Source organism: Daucus carota, chromosome 2, assembly GCF_001625215.2.
Source record: "Daucus carota subsp. sativus chromosome 2, DH1 v3.0, whole genome shotgun sequence".
NCBI classification, from domain to species: Eukaryota; Viridiplantae; Streptophyta; class Magnoliopsida; order Apiales; family Apiaceae; genus Daucus; species Daucus carota.
In genome coordinates this window covers 42,528,553-42,541,695 of record NC_030382.2, presented here as the reverse complement: position 1 = coordinate 42,541,695, position 13,143 = coordinate 42,528,553, and the positions used below count along the sequence as shown (strand labels likewise).

General features: G+C 32.5%; 2 protein-coding genes across 2 annotated transcripts; both read left to right on the top strand.

Moving 5' to 3' along the window:
* The first annotated feature begins 6,527 nt into the window (after positions 1–6,527).
* On the top strand, positions 6,528–7,064 carry LOC108208576 (ethylene-responsive transcription factor 11). The gene has a single exon (XM_017379108.2). The coding sequence runs from the start codon at positions 6,528–6,530 to the stop codon at positions 7,062–7,064; it is 537 nt and encodes a 178-aa protein (XP_017234597.1).
* Positions 7,065–10,963: 3,899 nt separating this feature from the next.
* LOC108208577 (histone H3.2) lies at positions 10,964–11,581 on the top strand. The gene has a single exon (XM_017379110.2). It carries the CDS (start codon positions 11,042–11,044, stop codon positions 11,450–11,452), a length of 411 nt encoding a protein of 136 aa, XP_017234599.1. The 5' UTR covers positions 10,964–11,041; the 3' UTR covers positions 11,453–11,581.
* Positions 11,582–13,143: the final 1,562 nt, after the last annotated feature.

Below are 13,143 nucleotides of genomic sequence, written 5' to 3'. Positions count from 1 at the left end.
GTAGAGATCCGGTGGAAGCCCCTACGGTTGTGAACGAAAAAAAGAAAAAAGGAGCGGGTGCGGGGAGAAGAGTGTGGGCTTTTTTCTCAAGCCTGTATATCAAAAATACATTTAACACTGTTGTTATTTTCTAGTTCTTATATATACACATTCGTTATACGTGAGGCACATTTTAATCAATTTATTCGAGTTTAGATTTAATATGCTAATTACCAAACATCCCTCTGAGTATGACTCCCTTTGCAACTCCTCAAACAGCAGCGGTAGGATCTTTGCAGCTCGTATTTCATTAGGTACCCTCCCAAAAGCCATAATCGGCGACTCTAGCTCATTAAACTGCAAAATAGTCTACCTCTGCAGGGACATCAAATACACCTTTGTTTATCACACGTTTTATCCTATTTAACCATAGAAATAGAAAACAAGAACACCAACACTTGATCCTTCTTGTTCCACCAGAATGCCTACAATAATACAAACTCTAACTCTATTATCAACTCCGGTTCTGTGGAGGGTTGCCCTTCAATTAGATCCGATCATGCATCACGATAATGGAACGAGAAAAGGAGTGCTGGTGATTCTTTCCCAACAAATATGATACACACGTATTCTAATCGTCGCGTTAGGGCTCATCTATGGATCTACATGTCAAGATTTCGACATTCAAAAGTAAAGGTGTAATTTTTCCGATTCTTAATTTACATGTTTATGTGATTATTTGTTTTCTTAATATATTCAATATTACTTTATGTTTTTAAAAGTCTTGATGTGATATTCGGATTTTCTAAGTTTGTATTTGTGCGCGATTATCAATTGTTGTAGGCGTTGTTTTATGTCATAATTTTGTCTTTTTTGATTTATCTGGTAGATGAGAATATTGGTGAAGTGTAGTCAAAGTTATGATGTATATTAGGTGTTTAATATGTTGTTTTCTTATCAATTTTTTGAGTCACAAGTTTTATTTGCAATTGTGTTTTATGATCTTCTTAGGTTAGAATTTATTCATCATTATTGTTAGTGACTTGACGAGATATGGTGATGGTTGGTGATGATAAGATGGTAATATCAATTAGCGTGATTTTGAAAATATTTTCATTAATTTTATTGCATGATTAAAGGTTTTGCTTTGTAAAATTGATAAGGTTTTTGCCCTCTTTTATTATATTAAATTGGCTTTAATAGTAGTTATTGCAGTTTAAATTTTAGTTTTTTAAATGGTAAATTGACTCATGGTTGGTGATGATAAGATGGTAGTATCGATTAGCGTGATTCTGAAAATATTTTCATTAATTTTATTGCATGATTAAAGGCTTTGCTTTGTAAAATTGGTAAGGTTTTTGCCCTCTTTTATTATATTAAATTGGCTTTAATAGTAGTTATTGCAGTTTAAATTTTAGTTTTTTAAATGGTAAGTTGACTCACTTGATTGGCGTTAATCTTTGAATTTTATTTTTTCTCGGAAGCTTGTATATATATATGCTCTAAATGCTTTAATTCTCATTGATTGGAGTTTAATGCATTATGTTAACTGGTATATATTGACTTGCAATCTTGATTTGGCTTTTATTTGTACCGTTTATGGGTGGCCATGATTGATGGCGTATATTCTTGGCCTAATAAACGGCAATTCAGTGTCATTTTGTTGGCTTGCTTATTACATTTTATTTAATTTGTTACTTAAAATTTTAGATATTTTTTGAAGATTACAATTTTATATATTAATACTTTTATCATTAATTATTCTTAGTGATTATTTATCTTGTTATATATCTAGCCAAAGGGTCTCCCTTTGGTTAGATATTTTTTTTTCTGTTTTTTTTCCTATATTATCTTCTGTTTTTGTCGAATTATTTTTATATTTATCATTTCATTCACTTTTACCATCTTTTGATTTGATAAACTATACTGATTTTAATTATTAAATTTATTGTATTTTTTTGTTATTAATCAATTGTATTTGTTTCAGGTAGCGTGGTCTTACAAGTTGGGACATTTTCTTTTCGGACATTAAGGTCTTATTGTCTAAACTTCCGGAGATATTTTCATGTCTTTCGGTTAGATGATAAGCTTTTTTAAATGAAGGATTCTCCTCGGAGTATCGGCGTTTTATCGATACGAGCAAGTGTATTTTCTGTCCAAAAAAAAGATTTAATATGCTAATTAATATTCTCAACTTGCCTCCTCGATTTCATTTATAATTCGAATTCAAAAATGATACTCTCTCAGTCCTTTTTTAAATCCTTTTGACTTTTTTACACATATTTTAAGATATAAAAAAATCACATCTAAACATAGTTATTTATTATAAATTTATATTAAATAAATATTTAGAATCTAAACTTTTATTTGACATAAGAATTTAATTTTTTTATTGAGTGTATATATTATTATTTTTACATCTCAATATACGTGTTAAAAAGTCAAATATCAGTTAAAATGGGTCAGAGAGAGTATTGACTTGCTTGCTTATACAAATCTATATTCAAACCTATTTTTAAAAAATACACAAAAATGAAAATCAGAACCCAATCTGAGAAATTTTAAATCAGATTCGGGGAAATCGGAAATCTTTAGAAATGGATATTACCTAAATCCCAACCCAAATGGAAACCCTATTTTTATAACTTAACTATTATTTTTAAAATACACTAATATTTCCTCAAAATGCGGAATTATAATACACCATTAATATTTATAATATATAAATTAATAACTATATAAAAGAAAGAATTACACGTATATGTCTTGAAATTTATCCTTATCTACTTATTTTTCCGGTCAAGTGAAAATCGATCCTTAATCAAATTTGTAATATATTAAAATATATAATATTATGTATTCAATAATTATTTTGACTTGTATTATAGTCAGATATAATTCTTTAGTCAGATATAATTCTTTAGTCACGACTTTTGACAATTAAATATAATAAATATTTAAGAAATTTTATTAAAATTGTAATAAGACCTTTGTCAAAAAAAAAACTTTGATAAAGGTGTGTTCATGAGTATATGATATATACAAAAATTGATAAATTTCTTTTGTTTTGATCGTTTAATCCTCTTTAATAATAATGGATCCCTGCATTTATGAGAATCGCAACAAACAATCGAATTTATATATTTTAATGTTTAACATGTGCTCATGAAAATACACCCAACAAACAGTCATCTAACTTAGAGCAGCAGCAGCAACGGAGGGTCACTTGGTGTCTTGGGATGCGCAAACTGTCTTGGCTGTATAGAAATGACCCTGGACAACCTTGAATGAATAAGAAGGAAGTGGCCCGGTGCCTCTTCGCCGTCCCTGGCCATTTTGGTTTCTTTAGTTTTTTATTAATCAATTGTTCACTTAAGTTCGGCTGAATTACTGCATTGCGGGACCCATAAAGTTTAAAAGAATTTTATTAAAAGAGGTGAAATGGGCTCAGCATTGGAGGCACGAGACCATTTTATTTCACAGAACCTCTTTTGCTTACGTGGCTTTTGCGTGGGATCAGAAAGTAAAGAAAGTAACCCCAAGCACTGTGGGTGCTCTTAAAACAGATCTAGAATTGAGTCTAGGAGCGCAAAAAACTACGTCACGTTTCTGACAGATGCAAAGCTATCACCGTCCCCGCAGGAATAAATGGGACATCTGGCTCATCATTATTCATTTGAACTTTGAATTGTGAACATGTATGATTTGAAAACGTCGCAGTAAATCTAGAAACTCCGGGCTGCATCCAAGTAGCTATTGGGTCGAATGTACACGATACAGAGACAGCGGCCCAGCAGCCGTTCTTTTTAGGTTCCTTTCCCATTCGCCCCTCTCTCATTTTAAGGGCATGTCCAATGGTGCTCTTAAGTTCTTTTTAAAAAAATAATATAATATGTGGCTCCTAGTAAGTTACAGTAATACATTGAATATCGTGACAACTTCAACCATGCCCTTTATACTTGCTCTTAACTCATATTTTATTACTATTTAAGAGAAAAGTTGGAGAGAGAATTAGAGCAAGGTGAACAGAAATAGAATAAAGTGATTATTTTATTCAATGAAAATAAGTTAGGAGCGCACCTAGATGCTCTTTAAAAAGAAAGGAGAGAGAGAAAACTCTTAAATTTTTAAGGAAAATGCTAGGGACCCCAAAAAATTGTCCCAAATTTTTTTACCAAATGAGGTGTCTAATCCTGATTGGTTGCATTTACTCCCAAAATAATGAGGCCCCCTTGTAGATTCATTCATCACCCAATCATAACTCTCCACTTGTTTGCCACATCATTTGGTAACAATTTTTGGGAAAATCTTTTGGGGTACCTAGCATTGCTCAATTTTTAAAAAGTTACTAGGAGTCTATTGGAACTCTAATTTTTCATATCCTCCTAAAATTTAGACTTAAGAGCTTGTTTGAGGAGCACATTGGAGATGCTCTAATGCAAGCATGTATTCGTTTAAAAGAGCATCTCCTAAATAATTTTAAAATAAAAATAAAAATATGCTATTTCTAAAAAATTAATATATTGATTGAGACAACAATCCATTTTTGTATTTATTTTATATTTATATTTATATTTTATCTTTAAAAAAATATAGCTAAAATTGAAGAAAAAAGTGAATAGAATTAAAGGGAAGCGGATATCATAATTATAAATACTCCCTCCGTCCCTCCCATACCTTATCAAATGGGTTGGACACGGAGGTTAAGAAATATGCATAAAATAGTGAAAAAGAGGAAAAAAAAGGTAGGTGAAGTGGTGGGACTCATTGATTTTTAATGTATAAAAAGATGATATTGGAGTAAAAGTAGTGTGAAAAAGAAAGAAAAGTGGAGGGACCCATTGACTATTTTCGGTAAATTTTGAAATTTAAAGAATTGGATAGGATATCCAACAAGGAAAGTGTAATGAAATAGAGGGGACCGAGGGAGTAATAAATTATGAGTATCCTAAAGAGTCGTTTGATTTACGAAAGGTACGGGTTTTATCCAATTCCAAAATCATGCCCAATATTTGTTTATAAAAAATACAATATCAAATCCATACATGAAGTTTGAAAATCAACTTCATTTTATTTTTTATATTTATTCAAATAATTAAATACTAATATTTAAAACATAAATAATCAATGATATCAAAATATATATTCATAACAATTTTAGGCTAAGTGCCTTTTATAACCACTTTACACTAACACTGTTCAAAATGATCATGTGCACGGACAGTGCTCTAAATGACCACTCAAACACGCATTCACCGTATGCGTGTGTAGTGAACAAAGAAAAAACAAAGAATACGCGTCCTCCGTGTGCGTATATGCTGTTGACTTAGCACATTCACGCATGTGGGGAATGCGTATGCCAATACTGTGCACAGTGCATGCGCATCGTATATATACGTGTTTTTTATATTTTTTTTAAAAATGTACATACGCATATGTGAAATGCGCATTTGAGTGGGTAAAATGGGCACCTTTTTCGCAGATGGTCATTTTGAGCTTGACTCCTGAAAAAGTGTTATATTTCGCATTTTCTCAATAATTTTACCGATATTTTTAATTAAAATAAATTAATATAGAATATTTTTTAAAATTAAATATATTATAAGAGCATCTTCAATATAATTAGCTAAAATGATTTAAAATGTGATTATTTTGAAATTCACTGAATTTATAAAATATTATGTTTCGACCGTATGCCCTGTATTAATAGGTTGTATTTTAAAATTATATATTAATATATTATTATTATTATTATTATTTTAAATTGTTGTAGATTAAATATATGACTTAAATAACTTAACATCAAGGAATGATTTGGAATTTTCTTACGTGCTTTCCAAGATTGGACAAATTTAAATTAGTTAAAATTATACACAAGAAAAATATCCTTTTAGAATTGAACTTATTATAAAACATCTATACTTTTATTTATACTCTCTCTTTCATATTTAATTCTATACGCTTTTCTTTCACTACTCGACACGCACTTCAATGCTTCAAGAGAATATAATTCTATCACATATTTTTTAAATTTTTTTCTAGATAAAATAATAACATTAAATTTTTTATTAAAAAGAAAATCTTAAAATTAAATTACTAAATTAAATTTTATAAAATCATTAAAATCCGCGTCGCATACGTCTGTCGTAAGTATATTCAACTCAGGGATGGAGGGACTAGGGAGTAACTTTAAGGTCATCTGGGGCTGCAAATGTTCTAAAACTGAGCCTAACAAGGCCGGTATGTTTACAGGCAACTATTAAAACAAATACGGAAAAACACCAGTTACTATGCGATTACTATAAGAAGATGGTACTAATAATTTTATAAAATTAATTTGACGATAACAAGATACAGAGGGACTGCCGCCCACGAAAAGTAAATAAAATAATGGACCACTTTCCATAAACTCGATACAAGCTACTTAAATTAATGACACAGGGCGGCGGCGGCTTTTCCTTTTCGTTCACCCATCTCTCCAACTCCTTGACCTCACTTTCCTATATATCCACACACCAACTTAACAACCACATTACACAAACTTCTCCATGGCCCCGAAAGAAAGAACAGCGCCTCCTCTTACTACAAAACCTAGCACGACGCTAAAACAACCGCATTTCCGCGGCGTACGAAAGCGGCCGTGGGGCCGATACGCCGCGGAAATACGGGACCCGAACAAAAAGAACCGCGTTTGGTTAGGTACATTTGATACGGCTGAGGAAGCCGCTATGGCGTATGACGCCGCGGCACGTAGTTTCCGCGGCGTCAATGCGAAAACTAATTTTCCTAGAGCAGACGAGATTTTTGATATTAATTATAATCTTACGGGTATTTATACAACGTCTCATTGTATGAAAGATGTGCACGGGAGTGTGAGTCAGAGTAGTACTGTTGAGTCGGAGAGTGACGAAACTTTGGATCTCACTTTAGGGTTTACGGGAGAATGGGCGGTCAACGGAGGTTCGTGCAAAGTCAACGGGTGTTCACTGAATGATTCTGAGGAGTCTTCGGTTGTTATTGACTTGAAGTTGAGTATGGGAGAGTTTAATATTGATCTGAATGCCCTGCCGGCGCCGGAATTATAGTGATGGGAATGATCATGGTTGTTTATTCGGCGAAGCTGTAGTAGTATTTCTCTATTATACATTTAGAAGTGCTTTTTTCTTGCATCGACAATTTTTCCGGTGATGATGACTGACCGGAGTAATTTTTTGTGGCTGTTTGAATTTCCGGTGCCCGGAGATTCCCAGCTGTTGTATGATGTAAACTTTTTATGCTATTTTGAGACATGAGAGATCAAGGTGCAGGTGGTGTTGGGGAAAAAAACACTTTTTCTAATTTTTCTTAAGAGGTTGTTTCTACTTTTTTTAACTCGTTTGCGTAATAATAGTTTTTATTACAAGATTTTTATTTTTTTTCTCAAATACTTTCACGAACTTATAAGTTTAACTTATTTTCACTTTTAATTCATTTTTCCGTTTTAAGCAAGAAGCACATTTTTTTAAGCTAAGCTAAACAATTCCTTACACCAACTCCACCGTCCCACTCATTTTCTTAAACTCTGGATTATTGGACCGTTCGGGTAAATTTTAAAAAAGTGATTTCTTGCTTAAAGTAAAAAAAGGATTAAAAGTGATAATTAAATGAGTTAATAGAGTGCTTGGAAAAGAAACAAAAGCTCTGAGAGAGAAAGCTAGCATTCTCAGCTTCTTAAATGTAATTTTACTTATTTACAGAAACGGGTGAAGAAAAACAGAAGTCAGAATTAGCGTCTGCTTCTTGAAAACAAACATGCCATATAGTTCCACAACTTTTTTTTTGAAGTAGTTCCATAACTTATTTTTAATTTTTATGAATAAAAATTTAAATATTATGTTTTTATTCGAAAGAAAAAATTAAAATAATTTATAGAATTATATTTAATCAGAGCCTTGAAATGCGTGCTTAGTTCCCGTTTCCCAATATAAAAAACCTGGTAGGACGGAAGAAGTATCTTTTTATTTTTTTACCTAAAAAATGAGTTGACATACAAAAAATAAAAAAATGGTCAATACCTTAAAAATATCATAATTCAACCACCTCAGCCTCTTATCTATAATTTTAGCCAATCTCTTGATAGCAACTCCAACCATGAAAAATCTTTAGGTAAAAAATGAGTCAACAAGGTAAAAAAAAAAAAAAACCAATATCCTGAAAATATAATACTCCGACCATCCCCGCCCTTGTCTATAATGTCAGCCAACATCCAATCGATATTTATATTTGTCGAACCTCCATAGTTATGTAAGAAATGTGCGGGAAATTATAGCCAGACTAATATAGGGCTAAACCATTGAAACACAACATCTTACAACTTCAACAAAATTTAGAAACTTACCATCCAACTATTTTTTTTTTTTTTACTCACTAATGTTAGGTTCGGTTTTTTTTTGATCCACCAACTTAGGTTCGGATTTGATTACTAGTATTATGATAATTTTTTTGTCACTAAAATTATTGCGTCTTTAGAAACTAACCACTCAACTATAATTTTTTTATATTACTCATTAGTGTTAGATTTAGTTTTTTTTGTCACTGAAGCTAGTTTCGGATTTGATTATTAGCATCACATACTATGTGTAACATTATTAAAATATAGTGGTGGTATGTAATATTTTGATGATTTGGTATATGTTTGTATCTTTGTATACCGTACTTTTTATGTCTCCAAGGTCGTTTACCTTGGATGATAAGAATTTTACACGCATTTCATAGCTTTTAAAAGATGTAGTTTCATATATAACTTTTTTTTTCTTCCGAATGAAAATTTAGCGTTTGAATTTTTACACAAAAAAAAAATCACAAAAATAAGTTATGGAACTATATTTTATAAGAGTCTTAAATACATGCTAAGCAATAAAAAAAATTGTAAACTAGTGAGAGGCACGGAGGGAGTAATAATAATATAAAATGATGCATTAAATATAGAGGACAATCATCGAAAATTAAGTTTTCCTCTCTATTTATTTATCTTGAAAATGGTAATAAGATAACATTATTATAAATTTTGAATATAAATTTAAGAGAGATCTTAGACTGAGCTAGTCAATTGAAACTTTAATAGTGAAAGATGATGCGTCATATCACTCAATTACACTTTATCTTAGGAGAGAAGGTGAATTGTTTGAAGTCATTAATTTCATATTCATGATTTATTGAATTTTTAAAATCTAATTATGATTTTTTCAGATTTTAATTTTTCATCGGCTCATTTTATATTATTAGTGCTATATATAAAGATATAAACATACGACACATAATCAAAATATTACATATTATCACTGTGTATAAATGATGTTACAAAAAATTATCATAATTCTAGTAATCAAATCCGAACCTAAGTTGGTGGTTAAAAATAAAATCAAACCAAACATTAGTGACTAAAAGAAAAAATAAATTAATTGGGTGGTAAGTTTCTAAAAACGCTATAAGTTGAGTGGTAAAAAAAAATCTATTTTCCCAAATTTAAATAATGTCTTATACATCTAATTTAGCCAACGATTAAAGCCAAACACCATCGAGACGCTCTAATATACAATGTTATACTAACACTATCTTCTCCGTCCCACTCATTTTTTTACATGTTTTTTTCCACTGCTCGTCACCATTTGAGACCACTCCCGACGCTAGTCAATACACCTCAGGTCCAGTAAAGCCTCATGACCCTGAATCCCAACAGGTTCGTGAGGGGCACAAAACAAGTTCAAGAGCCAATAATTTACGGCACCCCTCCCCACTCTGGCCGGTTTAATAACATAATTTTTTTAAAAATATAGTCAAACCAATATAGTTAATATCATCGAAGTACAAGATCTTGCAGTTTTAACAAATTTAACAAAATGTCACGCATGTCCAATTTGCCTAGCCCGGTTGGAAATGTCCTGAGAGCAACTTCCACCATGAAAAATCCTTAAATAAAAATAAGTTGACATGCCAAAAATAAAAAATAAAAATAATCTCATGAAAATATATATAACACTCCAACCATACTCTTCCTTGTTTGTAAATTTAACCAAGCTTTTATGAATAATTATATTTGTCGAACTAGTCGAGATCTGTAGCAAATGCCGCATCATCAATTCATATTAAAACAATACAATTCGTTTATAACATCTTGAAATAATAATAACATGCTATATTTAAAATATGATCTTCCTAGTATGTGTCACGAGCACATGCTAAAAATGACTTTTTTTATTCAGATGGAAATTTTGATCGGTGAGGATTTTTGTGCATGTAAGGGGCTATCATTATAAATGGAATGAGAGAACTAATTAAAATTCATTACATAGATAAAAATTAGTTGTTAGTATATATCCATGAGCTGGTAACTTGGTTACAAACAAGGATTTTACTTGCACTTCTTTGCTTTAAAGAACGGATCATTTTTTAAAAAGTAATCTAGAGGGTCTCATGATTTTTCATTTTTTTGATCATCTACAACTTTACAAAATTCTTGACGAAAAGTTTGCGTGACATGTCAAAATTAAGTTTATAAATTATATGTATAAATATCATCATTCCAACAATATAAAATAGAGAAGAAGTGAATTTAATATTAAAAATTAATATTTAAAATTGTACATATAATAGATTTTTTTTTTTGGAAAATCATAAAAGTGGATAAAATTTTGGGATATAAAATGGGACGGAGGAGTAAAATTTAAATCGCTGCGCGAAGCTGAGCAAATAGGAGGCGGGCACTTCAGAAATTTCAAAATACAAATCACCTTCCGAAATTTTCGAATCACCCGCGTCAATCCAGAAAACACACTCTGACAGATCAAAAACCAACGGCCACGATCAACTTACACAATCTTTACTCCTCGCCATGTCACCGATCCGCGTCAAATAAATCTCTCACCGTCCACTGAACCCGCAATCCAACGGTTCTTATCACTCACACCCCACCACACCTTCCTTATAAATAAACCCCCAAATCATGCATCACATCACTCACATCTTCTCTGCAATCTCTCCCTAGCTATACACACACAAATCCTGTATCAACATCTCCCCATCAATGGCACGAACAAAGCAGACAGCTCGCAAATCCACCGGCGGCAAGGCCCCCCGCAAGCAGCTCGCGACAAAAGCCGCCCGGAAGTCAGCCCCGGCCACCGGCGGCGTCAAGAAGCCCCACCGTTTCCGCCCCGGAACCGTCGCGCTCCGAGAAATTCGCAAGTACCAGAAATCAACCGAGCTTCTGATCCGAAAGCTTCCGTTCCAGCGACTTGTTCGGGAAATCGCACAGGACTTCAAGACTGATCTTCGGTTCCAGAGCTCTGCTGTGGCTGCTCTTCAGGAGGCCGCTGAGGCTTATCTGGTTGGACTCTTCGAAGATACTAATCTCTGCGCGATTCATGCCAAGCGTGTCACCATCATGCCTAAGGATATTCAGCTTGCCAGGAGGATCAGGGGCGAGAGGGCTTGAGTTTGATATTTGTGTTCTGCTTTTATATCCAGTTTAATATTGTTAGGGCTAATGTAGTGTGAATCGATTATGATTGTGCTTATGTAATGAAATGTTCGTAATGAAAATGAAATGTTTAGCTTCTGCATAGTTTGTTGTGTCAATGTTATGTTGAATATTTCTTGAGAACAATTGAAATTGCTGGGTATTGTGAAATTTGATTTGGTGAGAGAAATTGTATGTCGCGTTCGTTTTTGTTACTTTTAATTACATTGCTCAAGTACATTGTCCTGTTTTGAGACATAATCGATCTATTTATATATTTATTTATTTATTTATTTATTTATTTTTTTTTTTGCTAACTTTAATCGATCTATTTTTAGTTAGGTTCTTTAGTGGAATAGAATTGAACTTTGTTAGTTTGATTTTTTGGAGGCCTTTTTATTTTTATTTTTTGGGTGCATAAGTTGTTACTGCTTTGTGGTGGAAAGAATTTGCATACGGAATTTGCTATTGTATGTTGTTTATGAAATTATGTCGGGATAAGTTTTACCATAATGTATGTATAATTTAACTGGTATTGCACGTTGTACTCTTGTAGAATTGGTGAAACTTGTAAAAGTGCTGATGCCATACTGTAGACCATCACTGGGAATGAAGAACAGCTCCTCTTAGGGATAAGGAATGCCGATGTAGCAGGTTGTGAGTTACTATGGTATGGTTTTTAATGGAAACTTAAGTCAATTGTGTATTAGTACTGTATGAGTTTATCTAGTTGCTGTATCTTAGGAGTATATTGATGCTGCTCTTGTTGAAGTGATGTCTTGCACAACGTGTCAGATTTGCCATACTCGTTGATGTTATATCTGCCACAGGCCTGCACTTGGATTTTTATTTATTACTACTATGTTGCATATTGACTTTAGTGTTACTGTATTCAGCGTGATAACGTCAATGATTGTATTGTCCTGTAATACAACATCACTGCATCTGAGTAGAATCTTGTAATTTGCTATCTTCTGTTTGTTGCAATTAGTGAAAAATATTTATCTTGCTTCTGTATCCTCATTCAGGATTTCATTCTTGAAAGATGGAGGTGCTTTTTTGTCCCTCACAATGCAGTTGAACATTTTAAGGCTGTTTAGAATGTCAACATAATTCATCATTGATTTTGATAATCCGGGAGGTTGTTTTGTAGTTCAGCAATCAGGAAAGCATCATTGCTTATGCAATCAGGAAAGCATCATTTATTTCAAGAACATATTAGCTTCAAAAATCCATGTGCTAACAATTGTTATCCAGGCAATATGAACTCCACGAGTCCTCTGTTCCTTTTATATGAGCAATGAAAAATAACTTATAGCTGCCTTTTCCCAGCATGGCTCACTAAATTGATTTTTAACTACCGTGTTTTTCATTGCTCATATAAAAGGAACAGAGGACTCGTGGAGTTCATATGGCCTGGATAACAATTGTTAGTGTATCTTGTTTGTAGATGTTTCATTTGGATTGTACATATAACTTCTGATGCCACATTACATGTCCAAACCACAAGGATGGAGAATGGCTCCTCTTTTGGATCAGAACTATCGACATAACAGGTTGTGATTTATCTGTTACTAGTCTCCAACCCTAGTTAGCACAGTCATTTGCAATCAGTTGCACAATATGATTAGTTTTTCCATTTGCTCTGCCTTACGCCAATATGATTC